This window comes from Pseudorasbora parva, chromosome 16 (genome assembly GCF_024679245.1).
Source record: "Pseudorasbora parva isolate DD20220531a chromosome 16, ASM2467924v1, whole genome shotgun sequence".
Taxonomy (NCBI): Eukaryota; Metazoa; Chordata; class Actinopteri; order Cypriniformes; family Gobionidae; genus Pseudorasbora; species Pseudorasbora parva.
This window is the reverse complement of record NC_090187.1, coordinates 33,860,529-33,882,695: the sequence shown is the minus strand read 5'-3', so window position 1 is coordinate 33,882,695 and position 22,167 is coordinate 33,860,529. Positions and strand designations below refer to the sequence as shown.

At 41.7% G+C, this 22,167-nt stretch overlaps 2 protein-coding genes across 3 annotated transcripts; one reads left to right on the top strand and one right to left on the bottom strand.

The window, feature by feature from the left end:
• Nucleotides 1–1,513: 1,513 nt before the first annotated feature.
• On the bottom strand, nucleotides 1,514–20,409 carry slc12a3 (solute carrier family 12 member 3). The gene is made up of 26 exons (XM_067420412.1): nucleotides 20,113–20,409; nucleotides 19,819–19,941; nucleotides 18,876–18,951; nucleotides 18,597–18,692; nucleotides 18,280–18,419; nucleotides 17,193–17,303; nucleotides 16,984–17,095; nucleotides 16,724–16,854; nucleotides 16,513–16,597; nucleotides 15,683–15,840; nucleotides 8,375–8,482; nucleotides 8,138–8,261; nucleotides 7,948–8,049; nucleotides 7,499–7,654; nucleotides 7,220–7,319; nucleotides 6,958–7,069; nucleotides 4,882–5,019; nucleotides 4,682–4,788; nucleotides 4,511–4,593; nucleotides 4,345–4,431; nucleotides 4,161–4,262; nucleotides 3,963–4,074; nucleotides 2,622–2,708; nucleotides 2,379–2,514; nucleotides 2,196–2,263; nucleotides 1,514–2,059 (listed from the first exon to the last, which is right to left on the bottom strand). Exons 1-26 carry the CDS (start codon nucleotides 20,359–20,361, stop codon nucleotides 1,918–1,920), a joined length of 3,045 nt encoding a protein of 1,014 aa, XP_067276513.1. The 5' UTR covers nucleotides 20,362–20,409; the 3' UTR covers nucleotides 1,514–1,917.
• Nucleotides 9,567–14,162, top strand: LOC137043899 (uncharacterized). Of its 2 annotated transcripts, none has more exons than XM_067420414.1 (2): nucleotides 9,567–10,699; nucleotides 14,015–14,162. In XM_067420414.1, the coding sequence occupies exons 1-2, from the start codon at nucleotides 9,590–9,592 to the stop codon at nucleotides 14,015–14,017; spliced, it is 1,113 nt and encodes a 370-aa protein (XP_067276515.1). In that variant the 5' UTR covers nucleotides 9,567–9,589; the 3' UTR covers nucleotides 14,018–14,162. The 2 variants fall into 2 exon arrangements, with proteins under 2 accessions (XP_067276515.1, XP_067276516.1); XM_067420415.1 differs by having other exon boundaries at nucleotides 9,567–10,481; nucleotides 14,015–14,136.
• Nucleotides 20,410–22,167: the final 1,758 nt, after the last annotated feature.

The following is a 22,167-nucleotide window of genomic DNA, read 5'->3' as shown; positions in this document are numbered from 1 at the left end:
AATAAGTAGTGTAACTATTTCAATTACTTTATTAAAGTAGTGTAATGATTACATTTGGTTACTTTTCTAAATTTCTAATGAATTTTTTCAACTGTTTAACATTTTCAAATATTTCAATCAGGCAGGGTTAACTTTTGAAAAAACAGAGTTAGTCATATTATTCTGATACTGTACATATAATTAATACTGTAGTAAAACATTACTTGTAGTCTATTAAAATAGTAAAAATCTACATATATCAAAGGAAAAAAACATATTTTTCAACATATCCTAGCTTTTTACAGAAAATATTGAGATGTAACCCCATGTGTAATCATTAACATTTTCATAAGTAACTGTAATTCTCCCAGGACCACTATCGTCAAAGATGATTGATTGACTATTGGCATACAGTTTGGATTGGCGGTATGGTTCTTTTCTGGGCAAACTCCCTGGGAATCCATACAGCCTAGCATGGATCAGAGCAGGGAGAGCAACTCCCCTTAGGGTAAACAGAACAGAACCAACATAATGCATTGCAGATATAATTAATGTCGATATTAAATGTACAAAATAATTTGGGAATTTAGTCTGATTCCAGGGGAATCAGAATACCAAATCTTGACAGGACAAGAGGAGTTGTAGCCTGGATGCCAGACTACATTTAGCTCCGCCCACAACATTTGAGTTTGGGAAGTTGATCCGTTGTGGATCAACTATGCTCGAACCAGAGCTGTTTGGACCAATCAAATTGTCAGGGGGGCTTTATACGATGCTTGATTTTAATTACACTTTTGTCTCAGTAACTGTAACTGATTAGTTACATTTATTTTGTAAATAAATTACTTGAAGGTAGTTTATGTAAGATTGTGGCCAAAACTGGTGCAATCACTTTCAAATTAGCCTACTGAGCAGTGTATCCCCTCTCCCCCTCCCCCTGACACGAGGTTGCCAGATAGGCTGCAGGATCCTGCAGGAACGTATGTATGCAGCTTTGGTAACTAGAGCAGATTTGGCAACCCATATGCCGAAACACTACTAACTTCGTGATTGGTAGATAGGTGGAGGGTGGAACATGTTAACATCAACATCAGTTGAGGGCTGCAACAACAAATTTAAATCACAATATCCTGGCCGGACTGCTGTTATCAATAATATAAGTATTTGAAGTTAACATGATTTCTTAATGTCTAGTGACATATCAGGGCCATTTTATGATTAATTGAAATACATTTCTTACATACACATTCCTTTGACTCCGGTACATTTAACTAGCTACTCCCCAACACTGATTATGACAGTGTCCTGATCTTAGTAGTTACAGAAATATGAGCATGTCTGTTAATGAATATGGGACACTTTAGTGTCCCACGGACTAATTCGATTGACTGTTATTAATATAAAATTAACATTAAACATAAAATGACTACATCCCCTTGAAATCAACATTACAAATAGGTCAATTTAAATCAAGATCAAACACCTTTTTACCTAAATGCCATAAAAATAATACAATGAACATATGACATGCACACAAGTAGTAATTTATTAGATATATTCAGTAATATTAGTTACTATTAAAAAGAGAAAAGTCTATACATATGCAAGTCGCTCAATTAAGATAACCAGAATCGACAAAGATACTTGTAAATGAATTACAAACATAATTATTGGTTTTAAGAGGAAATACTTTGAATACAGTCTTTTGTTTGAATTATTATTATGGAGAAAGTGCATAACATTTAAAGCAGCAGCAGCAGCAGCAGCAAAAAAAAAGGTTAAACAAATTAAGGCACACACCCTATTAACTACAAGGCACATTAAACAAAATGAAAGTATGTAAATCTGTAATAATTTTTAACATGTCATTAAAAAGTTGAGTTCCTTTTCATCTGATGTAAAGCGTGTGAACAGTTTTGTCAGGAAAAGGTGGCAGGTTCACTGGCAGTACAGCGTCAGCACATTCTCCTGATTGCCTCGGACAAGAAGAACTGGAGGTCGAAGGTCACGTGATACAATTTCTAGCCAAGCCATGTAAAGGGGACTAGGACACGCCCCTCTTCGCCCCACGGGCATAGTTCTGCCGACACAATATAGAAAATGACAGGTGATGTGGCCACATAGCTAATAATTAAACTGGTTGAGCATGGATTTGTTTTAATGTAACAAAAATTGCATCATAGCACAACACCCTGTGTATTATAAACCACACTTACACAATGATCAACGCAGCATCTCTAGAGTAATCTTGAATAACTTCATTCAGGCGGATCTGTCGAAGGGACTGCACAAACACGGGACAAAAATGTTTAAACAGATGGTGCAAGGTTTACAAAGAAAGTAGGCAACCATCTATTTAAAGGCTATGTATCCTAACACCAACATTTAACCTGAGGTACCTTAGCCCTGAACGTTTCGAATTCCTCATCAGACACCATCCAGGAGAATTCCTTTGTTGTCTCGTCCGCTTCTTGACCATCCTTTTGGACTGAACTTACTCTATACGGAGCTACGAGATCTTCAAATCTTTTAATGCTGTTTCAGTAATTTGAGGACAGAAATACATATTATTAATATGAATATACTGTCCTTTAATTTAAGAGGCCAGTGCATAAAACTGAATAGAAAAAATGAGACTGTACTGCTCAGACTGTGGTTTTCCATTGATGTCAGGAAGAACTTGAATATCCTGGAAACCCAGACGGAACCTGCTGATCAAAGCTTTGAGCCTGACAAATACAAACACAAACGCGTCTCAATGGACATTCTAAGGGCCAATTAAAAACAATTAGATAAAGTTATTAAATAAATCACTTAATTTATAATATATATATTATATATATATATATATATATATATATATATATATATATATATATATATATATATATATATATATATATATATATATATATATATTGCTAAATAAAAATTGTATGCATTATAAGGTTAAAGATTACTTTAATATTTTATAATATAATATATCACTATACCATTAAAATAAATAAAACTCTATATATACAAAAGCTGTTTTTTGATCAGTAAGATTTTTAATCTCTTATTTTAGTCTCTTGTGCTCACCAAGGCTGCATTTATTTTATTAAATTACATTTTAAAATACATTCAAGAAAACAGTTATTCATTTCTGTAATGTAAAGCTGAATTTTCAGCATCATTACTCTAGTCTTCAGTGTCACACGATCTTTCAGATATCACTGTAATATGATGACTTGCTGCTCAAGAAACATTCATGATTATTATCAATGTTGAAAACAGTTGTGTATTTTTTTTTTGAGGATTCTCTGATGAATAGAAAGTTCAAAAGAACAGTATTTATGTTAAATAGAAAGCTTTTGCAGCATTGTACTACCGTTCTAAAGTTTTTGGGTCAGTAAGAATGTATTATTATTATTTATTATAATTTTTTTTTGTGAAAGAACTTCAAGAAATGCATCTTATGGAATACATTTAGGATGCATTAAATTGATCAAAGTGACAGTTAAGACATTTATAATACAAAATATTCTATTTAAAATAAATACTGTTCTTTTGAACTTTCTATTCATCAAAGAATCCTGGGGGGGGATTACACAACTGTTTTCAACATTAATAATAATCATAAATGTTTATTGAGCATCAAATAATCCTATTAGAATGATTAAAGGATCATGTGACACTGAAGACTGGATTAATGATGCTGAAAATTCAGCTTTGCATCCTAGAAATAAATTATATTTTTAAAATATATTAAAATATAACAGAGTCATCTTACATTATAATAATATTTCACTATATTTTTAACTATATTTTTAGGTTTAAATAGTCTTGGTGAGCATAAGAGATTTGTTTCTAAATGATTAACTCCAACCCCAAACCTTTGAATGGTAAAATATATTTACATATTGTAATATGTGTAGCATGGACATTGTATTATGAAGTGTTACCAGTACCACAAATAATATTACAATTAAGGTTATGCATACTCTTGTTTCTGCTCATCGATCTGTTGAGCTTCACCTCCAACAAACAACCTCACTTTGCATCTGCCCCAGCGCTTCTTACGGGTCAGGAGGTACGGCACTAATAGTGTCAGACCTGACAGCACAATTGATTGTTAAGGCATGTTTTTCCAATGTAAAATCTATATTAAAAAGCACATACTTTTATATCAAATAACTCACCCCCATCATCAGAGAGCCAATACACATCAATGGTCTTCTTTCCCTGCCTAGTCTGAAAAGCACTGGTGGGCTGGGACAGGGCCATTAGTGCCTCAGGGTCCACTGAAACATAGGAGATCAAATGTTTTGGCAAAGAGTTCAACAGCCTTGAATAGATTCAGTATTTAAAAGTTTGGATACACACGTGATGTATCAATTGTGGCTGTTGTGTTAGTAGTTGAGCTCCTTGTGTCAAGTCCTTGTTCTGTAGATGTCTCGAACCCTAGATTGACTATAGTGGGGGGAAAAATTCAGTCACTGCACATAAACTGTAGAAATTGTTAAAAAGGGAATTTTGAAAAAGTCCATACCTTGTGCTTGCAATGTTCGACTTATGTCAAGACCCTCCTTCATCCAAAGAATACATACACCATATTGCAGGTCAAATGCATCGCTAAAATCACATGGAACTGTCACATGCCTTGACTTTTCTTCATCAGAATTTAACACTGAGAGAATATTAAACTATATGATATACATACTGCAAAATTCCAATATAGTTTTCAATGTTGCTTGGTTGAGCTTTACGCCAGTTCTTCTTAAATCCCATCACTAGGACATTAGGCTTCATCCGACCCAAACCCGTACTCTGAAATAGAATCACCATAAACAGACATTTTCAGATGATCAGTCTCATTTTGGTTAAAACATGAAGTGGGGTGCATTATGGGACATGGGTGACCTGCAGCAGCATCTTTACACCGACACGAATGTCATCAGCCACTACGGTGTGGTAGAAGGACTTTATGCGGCGTTTGTTTAGCCAACCTAAATGAGCACTGCTTTTGGTGGAGTCCACAGCGCCAGGCGAGGGTCCCCCCTGTCAATAACACACAGTCAGTCAAACACAGATCATGTCCCTGGGGCTGGGAGAAAAGATTAAGATTATAGAAGATGTGTTGTGCAGGGACAAAAAAAGGTTAACACAAAGTTTCAGTAAGAGATAAACAGATTTGGAAGTATTTGAAAAATATAAAATATGTAATCTGCATTTGGTTTCTAAGAAACAACCAAACACACACACACACACACACACACACACACACACACACACACACATACATTTTATACATATATTCACACCTTTATTTTGAGATAGTGATGAGCATCATATGGTAGAAATATTGTTATAAATATATCGGTAGAAGCCTCAATTTGTTTTCATGACAAGATTTCAAACAAATAACATCAATTCTATTTTTGGATTTAAAAAAAATCTGAAAATATTTGAAATATAAAGAAAAAATGAACGATTCTCCACTTGTAATGTGCCGTATAGCGCACATCCGTGTTCTTTCCGCATGTTCTTTTTATTTGCTAGAGGCTGAATTCAAATAAAATACTGCCAAACTGCCCATATTACCTCTGAATACTTCATAAATAGTGTGAAAATTATGGAAATACATATATGGTTAGGATCACTCAAACCATATGTAAATGGAAGCGTCAGTTGGTTGTCATCCAGTGGAAATGTTTGGTACTGCACCAAAACTAAATTTCACTAAAAGCTTTTTTTTTCTTTTTCTTTTTCTGAGATATCAACCTCAAATTTGGAAAACAACTTGTTCAGGTTTATGGCTTTAAATTTCCTGCAGTTTTAGAGTAAAATATGTTTTGTAAAATTGTTATATTAAAAACAATGATATTTTCACATTTTCATAAACATAACATTCTTTCGCTTTAATATTTTTTTTCCACAGTAACACAAGTGTCTCCTTTAAAAAGAGACCAACCTTAAGTTTGGGCTTCAAAAGAAATTTCATTTTAGGGTTAATAATACCATATTCGGGTTAAAGGGATAGATCACCCAAAAATGAAAATTTGAAGTTTATCTGCTTACCCCCTGGGCATCTCAAGATGTAGGTGTGTTTGTTTCTTCAGTAGAACTCCAACCGTTGCTGTGCCAGTCGTATAATGCATGTCAATGGGGTGTACTTCTATGAGAGTAAAAAAACATGCACAAGCAACGTCAAATTAAACCCTGCGGCTTGATGTCTTATGACACGAAACGGTCGGTTTGTGAGAGAAACCGAACAGTATTTTTTTTTTTTTTTTTACCTCAAATACAACACTATGTACAACAGCCATTAGTGCACCATCACTTCCGCTGTGAGGTCAAATTACACGATATGGCATACGATATGCACAAGACATTACTTCCGCCGCTTGTATCCCATTGAGAAACGCCATATCGTGTACATTTGACATCACCCAGCAGAAGGGATGGTGCTCTCACGGCTGTTGTACATAGTGTTATATTTGAGGCAAAAAATTATATAAATACTGTTTGGCTTCTCACACAAACCATCTATGTGTCATCATGAGCCGCATGGTTTAATTTGAAGTTGTTTGTGCATGTCTCTCATAGAATTACACCCCATTAACATGCATGATTATACGACTGGCACAGCAACGGTTGGAGTCAAAAATCTTTATTTGTGTTCTACTGAAGAAACAAACACACCTAAATCTTGGATGCTCCAGGTGTAAGCAGAAACATCACATTTTAATTTTTGAGTGAACTACTCCTTTAATATGACCTTTTATATATTTACATATATTTAAAATATTTAGATTTGAGTTTATTGATATTTATAGGTTTTTCTATGACTGTGAGAAGCAGTTATTTTAGCAGAAGGACATTTGAAAAAAAGTTTAATTAAGCCTTTTGAATCAAATAAAGACTTTTAACCAGAAGATGATGTAGACCATCACTGCTTTTCACAACCATGTTTAGTGTTTCTATGCGTAGACTTACTGAAATGACATTTGCACATATCATAAGGCTCTGGTTCTTGGTGAAGGTGCTGATGAAATCCACTAGGGAAGGACGTGTACAGGGAGGCCCAGTGAGTACCAAACACTGTGGCCTGATAAAAAGAACAGATGGGAAAAAGTAGGACATAGGAAGAAATGATGAAAAGTGGGAATATAAAAAACACAAAATGGAACATTTTCAAGTGAGCGAATGACCAGTGGAAAAGTCAAATAACATGAACAGCATAACTGGTGATATTTACCTGTAATTTTTAATATGGTCTTCCACTTGGTTAAGACCTACACACTGAGACAGTGCCATGTTATATGAGCTGGCTTGCATTGATGAACCCCAGTTGACATCTGAAATTTAAAAACATAAAAACAGTCATGCATTGACTAAGCACATAATGAAAGCTTGGAAATATCATACGCATTTGGGTTAAGTTGAAATGCTCGATGGAATAATATGAGCTTCATGAGACAAATTATTTCTGACAAAGAATTGCATCCACAAGCTATAAAGAGTGTAGGTGTCTTACCAGGTTTCTTATACAGCACATATCCCAGCAGGAAGATGACTATGCCGATGGCTATGAGAGCAGCCCACCAGGTTAAAAGAAACATGATGATCACAGACACTACCGCTCCGAGCAAAGACAACCACTTGCTATAAAATCGAAAAGTTGGACGCCAGCCTGCTCACACACAAGGAAAATGAAAAATGCTTCAGTGAGCGTCTACATGAATATAGCTATTTTGAGACCTTTGAATTCACAGCAGCATGAACATTTATGAGAATACAAATGGCTGAAATAGAATATTAAACGAGTGCCGTAAACATATTTTGTTTGTATTTGTTGTTATCTAAAGATAAAACCCTGCGGTGCTTACAGTATGCGCCATTAATCCGATTAGCAAACCACATATATTGCATCATAAACTGTTAGTTTAACCACTTATGGCTTGATGAATGGGTTTAAATGCTCACCTGGTGAGTTAGTGATGGATGCGTGGAAGCAGCTGAAGTTGATGAGGGCGTAGGAGCAGAGGAAAAAGTTGGAGATGATGGGAGCAATGGTGTTCAACTCAGCTGAAATATTAGAACATTTGTTTGTCAGGAGGACATTTCTGCAATAAAGATATCCTTTTTGGGCGCGTTCAACAATTGCATGGTTTACCAATAAGAATGAAGCATATAGCGATGATGTAGGCGAGCAGATAGCTTCTGAGAGGTTCATTATTCTTCCCATAACCCTTCCCGAAAAATCCAATGCCTGGATACAGCTGGTCCTTGCAGAGGCACTAAGGGACAAGGAATGGAATGAAGCAGGAAAGGGGATGGATGAGAGTTATAATAAAGATGAGTAAATGTTCTATAACGGAGAAATAAAGATGTTCAATGGCTCATTCGTTACCTGGAAAACCTTAGGAGCGGACACCAGACAGGCCAGGGCTGAGGAAAGAGTGGCTCCAAAAATGCCAGCACTGATCAGAGGAGCAACCGCAGACACCAGGCTCATAGTCTGAAGTGATATATGAAACAGAAGAACAAATTACTTCTGTAAACCTCTGGTATTCCTCACTTAGGGGTCATAACAGAACAATTTGTAAAACAATTGTACTATATTTTGTTTCAATATTATTTATTATTTAATATTTTGAGATATATTCACCTCCAAATTATGCACTATTTATTTCTAAATAAAATGATATTAATATTAGAAAACAAAATAATTTATATTTTTCTTAAATAATAGCTTTAAAGCTGCAATATGTAATTTTTCCGTCCGCTAGAGGGCGCCTATTCAAAACAAAGGCGTAGTTTGATGACTCCAAGTTTGAGCTCAGAATCTTGGGATATGTGGTCTTCACTAGCCTGACAAGATAGACCCACATCAAGATGTTTGGTCTGGAAACTCACCATTGACAGCTCAATCCGAGGGGCGGGATAAACGGTTGTCTTTCAAACTCCCTCTGCATGGCGTGCACGCAATTGGATAGCGGTACAACCAACCAGAGCAATGAAGGTGAACCAGAGCCAGTTGAAAGATTAAACTTTTGCCGTATCCGGTCGGTAAAACTCAAAACACATCTTCCCTTCTTAAGAATGACTTCAGTGACATTATTTTCTCAGAGAAAAGCTTAACTCCATGTCTTCCAGAGTCATGGTCAAAGCTGATTCGAAAGACCGCCGTTCGCCAGTTTCTGTGTTTACTAGTTGTGGCAAGGGGGGCGGGGTTCAGCGAGGTCTGCAGCGGGAGAGAGGGCCGCGGGACGAGCGGTAAGTGAGTGGGTTGGACGCAGATTAATAACACCTGTCTCTTGTTCTAGTAATGAGCGCGGAGACGGGATAAAACACCAGCGGAACCGGAGACCGAGGAGAGAGAGAGTCGGACTGTTGATGCGAGACCCTGAGATATCCGGAACCCGGAAGTGCGTGACCCGGAAGCGAAACTGAGCGTATACAGAGACAAACACACGCTGAAGCGTGCACGTTGTGATTTGAGTTATTGAGAAAATAAAGAGCATCAACAGTCCTGCCGACCCCCGTGTCCTCTTCCTTCCTCACTATATCGAACCTGTTACACTGGTGCCGAAACCCGGGAAGGAAGCAGGACAGAGCCGCCGCCATGACAACGCCCTCCGCCTCGCCATTTGCGGAGATCATCACCTCCCTCGCGGCCCTCCACCAGGAACATCATAAGGCGTTGCTGGACCTTCGGACTGAACAGGAGCGCCGCTTCGCGGCCATAGTCCAAGGCCAGCAAGAGGACCGCGAGCAGTTCCGGAGCTGGATGGACCGGGAGGTTCGCGCCGAGGCCGCTGGGCGGGCCAGCGCACCGGTGCACGTGCCCCTACAGAAGATGGGGCCGGAAGACGACCCCGAGGCCTTCGTGGATCTCTTCCAAAAAGCCGCGGAGGCCTGCGGGTGGCCCCGGGCACAGTGGCCGGTGCGCCTCATCCCTCTTCTATCAGGCGAAGCCCAGGCGGCCGCGCAACATCTACCGGTTGCGAACCTCCTGGACTACGACGATCTGAAGCGGGCCATACTTCAGCGGGTCGGCCGGACCCCAGAACAACACCGCCAGCGTTTCCGCTCCCTGGAGTGGGGCGAGTCCGGTCGACCCTTCGCATTGGCCCAACAGCTCCGGGACGAGTGCCGCAGATGGCTGCTGGCCGGCGGCAGCGACGTGGACCATGTCGTCGATCTGGTGGTGCTGGAGCAGTTTATCACTCGGCTCCCCAGGAAGACCGCCGAGTGGGTCCAGTGCCACCGGCCCACGTCGCTGGAGACGGCCATCAATTTGGCGGAGGACCACCTGGTGGCGTGCCCGGGGGTCGGCGCACCCCCACTAACTTCTCCCTCTCTCTCTCCCCCTTCTCTCTCTCCTCCTGTCCCTCTCCCCAGGTCCCGCCCTCCAGGCCCTCCTCGCGTTCCCCCCAGAGGCCGGGGTGGGATGGGCCTTGGACCGTCTGGGAGTTCGCGGGCCCCGCCCAGGGGGGCGGGGCCGCTGGGGACGGGTAGTGACTATGGATCCGGTTCCGCCCCCTATCCGCGCTCAGCCTCCAACCCACTCCCCGCCGCCGGGGCGGCGGGTAGGCCTGGGCTGGCCTGCTGGCGGTGCGGTGATCCGGATCATTTTGTGGACCGATGTCCGATGATGGACATCGGAACAATGATCCGGATCCCGGACGTCCAGCGGACCACCCCCGATCAAGCAGGAGAGTACCAAATTCCTGTAAGTATCAAGGGGGGTACATATCAGGCCTTGGTGGATTCAGGATGTAACCAAACCTCGATCCATCAAAGCCTGATTCAGCCTGGGGCGTTGGATACAAGCCGCGTGGTTAAGGTGCGGTGTGTGCACGGGGATGTGGTGGAATATCCGGTTGTCCCAGTCACGATACAGTTTAGGGGAAAAAAACATGGTGTTGAGGTGGCGGTTAGTCCCCACCTCCGGCATCCGCTAATTCTGGGGACGAATTGGCCCGCCTTTTCGGCGTTATTGGGGTCGTTGTGCGCGGATGCCGCTTGGGAAAACAAGGCTAGGAACGGGGCGGTGCGAGTGCAGGTTGGCGAGGCTGATACGGGGCCCTTGGGAACGGCTTCAGAGGAACCGAGCGGGGTTGAGAGACTGATTCTCTCGGACCGCGATGACTTCCCTCTGGAGCAGTCTCAAGACGAGACGCTAAAACATGCGTTTCAACAGGTCCGCACTATCGACGGTCAGTCCCTCCAACCCGCATTGCCCGTCACGTATCCTTATTTTGCCATAATTAAAGATAGGTTGTATCGAGTGACCCAAGACGCTCAGACAAAAATGGATACAACCCAATTGTTAGTACCAAAGAGCCGCCGGGAAATGCTTTTCCAGGCGGCTCATTCTAACCCGATGGCGGGCCACCTGGGACAGGCGGCCACGCTGAATCGTTTAATGACCCGATTCTTTTGGCCAGGCATTTATGACAATGTGCGCAGGTGGTGCGCGTCTTGTCCTGAATGTCAGTTGGTGAACCCACTGGCCGCCCCAAAAGCGCCATTGCGCCCTCTTCCATTAATGCAGGTCCCCTTCGAGAGAATTGCGATGGACCTCATCGGGCCATTAGAACGATCCGCACGCGGGCATCGTTTTGCGCTAGTTATCGTGGACTACGCAACACGATACCCGGAAGCAGTGGCTCTCCGCAACATCTCGGCGAAGAGTGTTGCGGACGCACTGTTTCGTTTAATCTCCCGGGTGGGGATTCCGAAAGAAATCCTCACTGATCAAGGCACGGCGTTTATGTCACGCACGTTAAGCGAATTGTACGGATTATTGGGCATTAAATCCATTCGAACCAGCGTCTATCACCCACAAACAGACGGTTTGGTCGAACGATTTAATCGCACTCTTAAATCCATGATCCGTAAATTCGTACAAGAAGACGCCAAAAATTGGGATCGGTGGTTAGAACCCCTCTTATTTGCTGTGCGCGAGGTCCCGCAAGCCTCCACGGGGTTTTCCCCCTTCGAGCTTCTCTACGGGCGTCAGCCACGGGGGGTGCTGGACGTCCTACGAGAAACTTGGGAGGAGGGGCCGTCGTTGGCCAAAAACGAAATTCAGTACGTCATGGACTTGCGAACAAAACTCCACACATTGGGGCGGCTATCTAGGGAGAATTTGTTGCAAGCCCAGGACCGCCAGAGCCGGTCATATAACAGGGGTACTAAACTGCGCAAATTCACACCGGGAGAGAAAGTGCTCGTTCTACTCCCAACCTCGAGCTCAAAATTAATGTCGAAGTGGCAGGGGCCGTTTGAGGTCGCACGACAGATAGGAGAGCTCGATTATGAAGTGATACGATCCGATAGGAACGGGGCACGTCAAATATACCACCTCAATCTGCTGAAAAAATGGAATGAGGTGGAATCGGTGTTGTTGGCAACGGTGATCGGGGGAGAGGATGATCTCGGGCCAGAGGCGAGCATTAAGGCGCAATCAGTCGCGCTGGCCCCTGGGGGAGACCACCTCTCACCGTTACAACTCGCTGATTTATCGAAGTTGCAAGCGGAGTTCGCTGACGTGTTCTCGCCCCTACCGGGACGTACCGACTTGATTCAGCACCATATCGAGACCGAGCCGGGCGTGGTAGTTCGCAGCCGGCCGTATCGCTTGCCTGAACACAAGAAAAAAGTAGTTCAGGACGAATTAGGCGCAATGCTCGACATGGGAGTAATCGAGGAGTCCAACAGTGACTGGGCGAGCCCGATAGTTTTGGTCCCCAAAACGGACGGCTCGGTCAGGTTCTGTGTGGACTACCGCAAGGTGAACGCTGTGTCGAAGTTCGACGCGTATCCAATGCCACGGGTTGACGAATTGCTTGATCGGTTAGGCTCGGCTCGATTTTATTCGACACTGGACTTAACAAAGGGCTATTGGCAGATCCCCTTGTCTCCATTGTCCAAAGAAAAAACAGCTTTAACCACGCCGTTCGGATTACACCAATTTGTCACGCTTCCTTTCGGCTTGTTCGGGGCGCCCGCAACCTTCCAGCGACTCATGGATAGGATTTTGCGTCCCCATGCTGCATATGCTGCTGCGTACCTAGATGACATAGTGATTTATAGTCACGACTGGCAGCGGCATATGCAGCATGTGAGGGCGGTCCTGAGGTCGCTGAGGAGAGCGGGGCTCACGGCCAATCCGAAGAAGTGTGCGATTGGGCGGGTGGAAGTAAGGTATCTGGGCTTCCACTTGGGTCATGGGCAGGTGCGTCCCCAAATTGATAAGACTGCCGCAATTGCAACCTGTCCGAGGCCCAAGACCAAAAAGGAGGTAAGACAGTTCTTGGGGCTGGCGGGATATTATAGACGGTTTATACCAAATTATTCGGACCTCACCAGCCCTTTGACTGATCTTACTAGAAAGGGGCTACCAGATACGGTCCAGTGGACGGAGCCGTGTCAACAGGCTTTTACCCAAGTAAAGGCTGCCCTATGTGGCGGGCCACTGTTACACTCCCCTGACTTTTCTCTCCCTTTCTTGTTGCAGACTGACGCGTCGGACAGGGGGCTGGGCGCAGTCCTGGCCCAGGAGGTGGAGGGGGGAGAGCGGCCGGTGCTGTACATTAGCCGTAAGCTCTCCAAGAGAGAAGCTAAGTACAGCACCATAGAAAAGGAGTGTTTGGCCATCAGATGGGCCGTTCTCACCCTCCGCTATTACCTCCTGGGGCGGGAGTTCACTCTCTGTTCGGACCACGCTCCTCTCCAATGGCTCCACCGCATGAAGGATACCAACGCGCGGATCACCCGTTGGTATCTGGCTCTTCAGCCGTTTAAGTTCAAGGTGGTCCACAGGCCGGGTGCTCAGATGGCTGTGGCCGATTTCCTCTCCAGAAATGGGGGGGGGGGGGGGGGCTGCAGGCCGGACGGCTCCCCGGCCTGAGTCGGGCGGTGGGGGTATGTGGCAAGGGGGGCGGGGTTCAGCGAGGTCTGCAGCGGGAGAGAGGGCCGCGGGACGAGCGGTAAGTGAGTGGGTTGGACGCAGATTAATAACACCTGTCTCTTGTTCTAGTAATGAGCGCGGAGACGGGATAAAACACCAGCGGAACCGGAGACCGAGGAGAGAGAGAGTCGGACTGTTGATGCGAGACCCTGAGATATCCGGAACCCGGAAGTGCGTGACCCGGAAGCGAAACTGAGCGTATACAGAGACAAACACACGCTGAAGCGTGCACGTTGTGATTTGAGTTATTGAGAAAATAAAGAGCATCAACAGTCCTGCCGACCCCCGTGTCCTCTTCCTTCCTCACTATATCGAACCTGTTACACTAGTATTCAATTGTGCTTTATTGGCATAGTAGCATGCAAGCGCAACTCGGCCGTCATTATGTTAAGCCCCGCCCACCAACTCATGTGTACATGTGATTGGCCCGACCAGAGTTTGGCTTTTACAGCTCAGAAGTGTATTGAGAGTTGCTAGGTGACACTCGCGGCAGATTAGATTTGCTGCCGCTAGGGTGTGTCTAGATTTCTAGCCTAGGTCTTCACCTTACAGCTGGTGGAAAATAATCATGATAGGATTTGGGCAGAAATCATATTCATTGATGAGATTATTAACATTACTGTAGTATGTAGCAGAGCAGGACAGAGTGTTGAGGGAGCTGAGCAAGGCCGCTGGAGCGATTGTTACTCAACACACAGCGGGACTTTTATTATGAAGGGACACAGTTGCGGGAGCCATATCCTCTTTTACGGTCATGATTATGAGGTAACACAGCTCTGTTGATCATATTAGATACATTTAAGTGTGTTTAAAATGATGTTCAGAGGCTGCTGTGATACTTGTTCACACTGCATAGAGTAAAGCATTTCTGCCAAATAAAACCAGAAACCGAGGATAACGCAGATATGACGTAATTGACAGGCGACTCAAATAGCAACGTTCTCACAATTTAAATAGTTGGAAACATTTGGAATATTGTAAGAACTCAACTGAACAAAATATATAACACTGGCCTAGTGGTTTTTGGAAATTTTACTGCAAAAATACATAGTGTAGCTTTAAGTTAAAAAGCGAGCAAAGGTTAAGGGGCTGTTTACACAATATTGTTTTCAACAAAACACAGAAAACTTTACATGCATTTTGACTGTTCATTTTCAAAACATAAGCTTGAAAACGCAAAAAAAATTCTACTGTTATCATCTCCATGTAAATGACAAAAAAAAAACGAAATTTGTGAAAAAAGTGATGTCATGCACATGCTTATTACGTTTAGTCTATGGGCCCTATATTAACGATCTGAGCGCATGGTCTGAAATGCATGGCACAGTTGCACTTAGGGCGTGTCTGAATCCACTTTTGCTAGTTTAACAATGGAAAAATGGTTGGTGCGCCAGGCATATATGGTCCAAAAGTGTTCTCCCTATTCTTTTAATGCGTCCAGAGTACGTTTTGGGCAATACATGCAATAAACCAATCAGACTTTCATCTCCCATTCCCTTTAAAAGCCAGCTGCGCTTGCACCATGGTTGATTCGCTATTTACATGGTGGAATTTGCGAGCGGAAAGACTGAACGCTTCCATCGTTTTAATGAACGTTTACATTACAATGATGCAACTTCTTATATAAGCTTTTCCTTTGCATTTTTCGAATACAGACGACAACGTTGTCAAAACGCACCTATAGGACCTCCCATAAACATGTTTTCATATTTTCAGTGAAACATTGACATAACTTGCCTGGTAATTATTGCTGAGCCCAAAAGCACAGCTCTTGTTGGCGATACAGTCACCGAAGTCCCAACCATAGTTGCAGCCAAGTCCCAAACACTCCCCAGAAGAAGACTCATTCCAAGTGTCATTTATAATACCAGAAGCATCACGCAATACACAGGAGCCTGAAATGCATTTAAAGAACAACAGGGAAATAACAGTTGTATGTGTGACTGGATAATACAACGGGTCTCATTGGCATATAGCTACATACAATTGGTCTATTTATATGCACAGAAATGGATTTCTCACAAAATTTCGCTCTAATGTTGACCAATCAGAATTATGATTTTAAACGAATGAGTGTGTGCTGGCATCCAGAAATATGACTTGCCTTACTTAAAATCAGCATGAAATTAAAAATGATTAGTATTTCCAAAATACATCCTATATTTTTTTTTTTTTTTTTTTGAACTTATCATTTTAGATTAGTCTGTCATAACTGGATCTTCCAGTGAGAACTAGAGACTTGCTGCTGGGGGCAGGCAGGACTTCATCATTTAAATTTAATTTAATTTAAGACAATTTAATTCCGCCTCTGCAAGGTCATGCAATCATCCAATCAACAACCGGCTCATAGAACCAAGTCCCTGCCCTAGACTTTTTCCTTTTTACGATTATCTGTTACACTCTGATACAAAATAGGGAATACACGTAAAAAATAGGCTACAGAAGACTTTTTTTTCAGCTACTACTGTTTCATCTTGACTTCAAGGTCATCAGAACTGCATGGGGCTTCAGTTGGTTCTAAACTTTATTGTTAATTTAAGAAATATTTGAATACTTCTGATACTTACCAATAGTAGCTGAGATAATGAGATAAGAGATGGTGGTCCAAAAAATAGCCAGCATTGTACCACGGGGTATAGCAACATTTGGATCCTACGGGAGGTTTTGTGTGTGAGAACAATAAACAAAGCTTTTAGAGGCTTTAGTTCCTGCAAATAAATAAGCTTTCTGAAATGTTTTATTGGAGGACACTTTACTGTGACTGGGAGCTCAACTTGCCTTCAGATCTCCAGAGATATTAGCCCCCGCAAGGATGCCTGTAGCTGAGGGGAAGAAGATGGAGAACATGCCAAAGAAACTGCCCTCCGGTCCGCGCCAGCCGGGCACGAAGTTGGTCGCAAAAATTTCAGCTATTGGGCACAAATTGAGACACTTTATGGGGACATATGGTCGTGTAATCTGACTAGCACTGAGAAAATGAGGATGGAGTGTTATTATTAGCAAATTTGTGAAACATATTGACTGCATTGCTCTCTGACCTCGGTAGCTGAAAAATCCTCTGGCTTGCTTCTCTGGAGTGGCTGGTATGATGGTTCCCACAATGTAACTGGCAAAGGAGATCATGATGACAAAGAAGAACAAGACCTGGGCCTGCGAGAAGAACAAAGCCAGTGTAAACTATCAGGAGCTGAACTTATTTAGATAACTATACAACATTGCACAAAATCGCTTTGCTTGTCATACAAACCTTGGACTCCCATTCCATTCCAGCCATTGAGATGGCCAGAAGACATGTGACAGTAATCACTCCTATGATACGGATATCATTAAGTCGGTCTACCATGCTAACCCCAGTGTCCTAATGGGCATCAGAAAAGATGTGTCAAAATCATGGTTCGAACATAAGAAATAGTCACCATGAAATCAAAATGGACAATTCTTGTTGTTGTTTTTAAATGGAATACTGCAGAATTTATTATAAATTATTTATCCACGCACATAATTATTTTTAAAGTTCATGTGCCCTCTTTGATCAAAATCTTTGATCCCCTCCTTCTTGCAAGCCACTTCTCTTTTTTGATGGAGGGAGCGCAGGACAACCAGTCACTCATGAGATTGCAGGAATAGCAAATGTTCCAATCAATTCCCACTCAAATTCCGCCCTACATTTTTTCTTGTTCGTTTCACTAGGATATACCACAATTAATTCTTCACAATAGGGATAACACCGCTTCCGTTTCATGCCGACTTTAATGGGACCATTTAGGCAAAAAATTAATTAATTAATTAATTAATTAAACACAATAATGATGAAGTTGAGCTATTTTTCATGCCTTCCTGTAGCCTGACGTGGTCATACTCAATTCTAGTCAGAATATGAGTGTAAAACTGCTCTATTGGGCTGTGATTATGGGGCGTGTTTCAACCGAACCAGGAAAGACATCAATTGGACAGACCTACAACCAATCAGAGCAACAAAACGACTCATTACGTTAGTTGTCAAATGTCAACAGAACTCTACTGCACTGTGTTGTCAAGTCCGACTTGAGGATATTGAATTTTCATTAGTATCTAAAATGTTGGTGTCAATGTTGTTGTCAAAAGTGAGGAGTTGGGGTGGCGGAGCGGAGCGATGCTGCTGCAAAACTGCCATAGGGCAAAGGTGAGGGAGGGCTATATATAGAGGCCTCTTCTCATGCTGATTGGTTGGATTATCTGAACGTGTTCCTCCTGAACTTTGTTAAATAAACTTCATAAGGTAAGAAGTGTCCCAAATAAGAAAGAAAAAACGTTTCTTTACTTTTCAGTGTGTATACTGTGTCCATTTCACCCACCTGCATCAGTGCCTGTACCGTTTCAGCAAAACCCACTGTGTGCATCGCTACAGCCACTGCATTAGCGAAAGCAAATATAAGCCCAATCGAGCCTCCAAGTTCTGGACCCAAACTACGAGAAATCAGAAAATATGTTCCACCTGGGGAAAGAAATACAAAGAATAAAAATATGTCAATGCTGATATCTGATAGTTATTAAATAACATGGCTTTATATGCAATATTGCACCCTAGAAAAGAAATCTGATAATGGCTTAAAGACAATTCATTATGTTAGTTAAATCTACTCAGCATACACATGCATTGCCGTTAATTTACCTCCTTTAACCTTGCCATTAGTGGCAATGGCCGATGTGGACAAGCCGGTGATGCCCGTTATAGAGGAGGAGAGCAAGATTATAACCCAAGTCAGACCTTTAAAATGAAGAGGAATATGTTCACATTATGCATGCCAAAACACTGCTACAGTCACAGCAGTCTCTAACGTAACAGCCCTGAGGGGGGTTCACAAACATCAGGGGGGAACTTAGCAGTAAAACACACAAACACACATTCAAAAAATTTAACAGATCAAGACAAAAAAACAGATTGACGTACCAATCCCTGCCTGAGCTGTGATCCAGGGAAGCCTCAGGTACAGAATAACACCCCAGATATTCAGCATACAGCGAATCTACAGGGAGTACAAGAAACAGGGATGCTCCAGTGGGATCCATTTAGATAAAACAGTGTATCAATTCCTTCTGCTTGACTTTATTCAGAGGTTTTGAGTATATTTTACCCATACGCAGAAAAAAGACGAAGTTTAGACACTTAAAAATGTATAGAAGCTTATGCAACATAACAAAATACTCTCCCAGTGTCATAGTCACTCCCGATCCCGGACTCCATTTCCCAAGATCCTCCCTGCCTCACACCTGAACTCACTTCCTCATCTTCTCTCCCGCTCTCCGCCTCTCCCTGTCCCTGGATTCCCAGCACCTGGTCCTCATCATTAGCGCACCTTTATGTTTGGACTCACTCCCCTCAGTCTTGGTCGGTTCTTGTATGTATGTGTGTTTGTTAGTATCAAGTGTATTATGTAGTTCCAGTTCTCTAGCGTGTATATTCTGTTCTGAGTCTTTGTAAATAAACGAACCCGTTAGTTTTGGATGTCTTGGACTTCTCATTGCCTGACTACATCTACACATAACACCCAGAAGCACAAAGAAACATTTCAAGCTAAAATTTCACACACAAAAAAAGGCTTTTCAGGTTTAAAAGTCAGATATTCCTGGAACTTTCATAGTGTAAACCTGAGAAGAACTGACTTCATATTTTTCAATACAAATAAATGCTAAAGTAAAGTTAGTTCTGATTAAGGTTTTGATTTGTTTGCAGATACCATTTTACCAATATATTCTTTTGTATTTAATGACATTCTTATATTTTCAAGTTTTGGCTACAAATACGATTTGGAGTCAATGTTTTCATTATAGTTAATACATCAAGAAGCACGTTCTGGTGTGGTTTTATTTTTTTAGGTATAATGTTCCTATACCATGACTCCCTGAGCCCATCCAAAGCGAGCCGGTTCTGGTGGAGGTTCCGTGGGTTCATCTTCATCCGGGCTCTGTTTGTCCACACTCGACTCCTCATACAGAGGAGGTGGAGACGGGTCATCCTAGGAGAAAATTGTGGAAAATATGACTATTTCTTTGAGGCCTGTGATTTATAACAAACCGTATCCTAATTTATCAGAGGAACAGACATTCTTTAGCATCGGTTATAAGCTTATCAGTGCAGCTGTTTGAGCAATTTCCAAGGGAAAAAGGTTTAGTTTTGTCGTTCCTACCTGAGGGTTGGAGTGAAGCTGAAAGAGAGAAGGTCTTGACTTCTTTGCTCTCCCAAAAACCTCAGTGTTAGTATAAAAGTCATAACTCGGTGGAGTATCCAATGTGTCATATCCAGAAAAGACTCCAGTGCTGCGAGATGCCACGCTGTCGGTATCAAAACTGCTACATCCCCCCAAACTAAATTTACGGTCATCATCATTGTTCAGTGACGATCCAGAGAACGGGCTTCTGGCGGTTGTGAGATTCATCCCTTCATTGGCCTACGGTCCCTCCGGCACAAGAGAATCAACAGACGTCTGAGTGAAGCCAAGGCTTGATTCGAAGGGTTATATTATACCTGAGCCGGAAGAAACCACTTATGGATGTGTGATTAGTGTGAGAACATATTCAGGAGCTTTTGTAACGGTCATTAATTCGTAATGGTTGCTGCAGGGCCTGTAGTTTGTACTGGGACTTGTAAACATCATCAGAACATGTAATGACTCAGATCTTTGGTCAGATGTCCTTGACACAGGTTCTCAAGGACAACTGCGGGTTTTGAGAGTCCTGTGTCGTGCAAGAAAAACAATAAATTATGAATTCCATTGGTAAAAATGTCAGCTTGTTTGATTGAGAGAATTATTTAAATGTTTTATTTGGTTATTTTATTAGGTAATTTTGTTTTTCTTGGTCTGATAGCGATCAGGTTTCAGCGTGACTGACAAATTAGGCCTACAATACCGCCGGCAAAACTTTCTGAACAATAGCTTCTAAATATTTGATTGAGATACAAGTAATTGGACTGTAATTGTAGTATTAACTGAGACATTGTATTTGATAGTGTATTTTCTAATCTAGTGACCTTCATTTTAGCTGCTTTAACCCACCAGAAGCTTGCAGTCGTTCCAACTGACAGACTTTTGCCTTGAGCGTTGACTGATCATTGCAGAAGCAGTTCCTCATTAACTAAAAGACTAATGTCCGCCAATGCATGTGACCCAGGGAGCAGAATCGGGCTAAGTAATTATTTCAGCAGAAATTGTTCTGGAAGCCCCAAAGGTGGAGCCTTTTCGGTGTAATTAGTGCGGACCCTGCAAACCTACCCACAGGTGTTCTCCTTTGAAGCAGGTTTTTGATTAAATTTCTATTATTAGGCACAGAGCTTAAGCAGAAAACCAACTGCTAAATGGTCATTTTGAAATCCTTGTGCTGCCTGAGGGGAGCTGTCATAACAAGGAGTAGAACACTGTATAAAGTGGTTTAAATTGAAATTGAAATTAAACTAAAAAAATCTGTTATACTCTAGGGTCCAATTTTCACTATTGCTTTATAAACAGCCAATATCCTAGCAAATGCATGCTAATAAGCAACTAGTAGCTTATTAGCATGCATTTTGCTAGGATATTGGCTGTTTATAAAGCACATAATAATGTCTTATTCTGCATGCCTTAATCCACACATTCATAAAAACCACCTTACTATTAATAAGCAATAATAAGGAGTTTGAGGCAAAAGGTTGTAGTTGAAAGTGAGAATTGGACCCCAATCTAAAGTGTGACTGAATTTTCATGGTATAAAATCATTCTTAGTTACATATGGTTTGACCACATACAACCAAATAACTGTTTTACAATTTCATATTTATAATATAAAATGAAATGGGCACTCTATAATAATGACAGTTTGTAAAGATTTTTAAAAAATATATTATTATATAGATACCATCATTCAAAGTTTATTTATTTTTATTAAATTCATATTTTTATTCAGCAAAGATGCATTAAATAGATCAAATGTGACAATACAAATTACAAGATTTCTATTCCAAATAAATGGTCCTCTTTACAATGTTCTATTTATCAATGAATCCAGAAAGTGCTTTTCACACAAAAATTAAGCACAACAACTGTTAAACATTCATGATAATAAGACGTTTCTTGAGCACCAAATTAGCATATTCGAGAGAATTCTGAAGGATTAAGTGACATATACTAAAACATATTTTACAATATATGAAAATAATACAAGTTGATAAAAATAGGAAAAAATAATAATAGGCCTAATTCACACGTTAA

Coding starts and splice junctions, on each gene's coding strand:
- LOC137043899 (XM_067420414.1), top strand. CDS start 9,590: ATGACAACGCCCTCCGCCTCGCCATTTGCGGAGATCATCACCTCCCTC.
- slc12a3 (XM_067420412.1), bottom strand. CDS start 20,361: ATGAATCTCACAACCGCCAGAAGCCCGTTCTCTGGATCGTCACTGAAC. Junction 18,952..19,818: donor GATGGGCTCAGGGAGTCATG/GTATAGGAACAT, acceptor TACTCCCTGTAG/ATTCGCTGTATGCTGAATAT. Junction 15,841..16,512: donor CATTATCTCAGCTACTATTG/GTAAGTATCAGA, acceptor AATGCATTTCAG/GCTCCTGTGTATTGCGTGAT.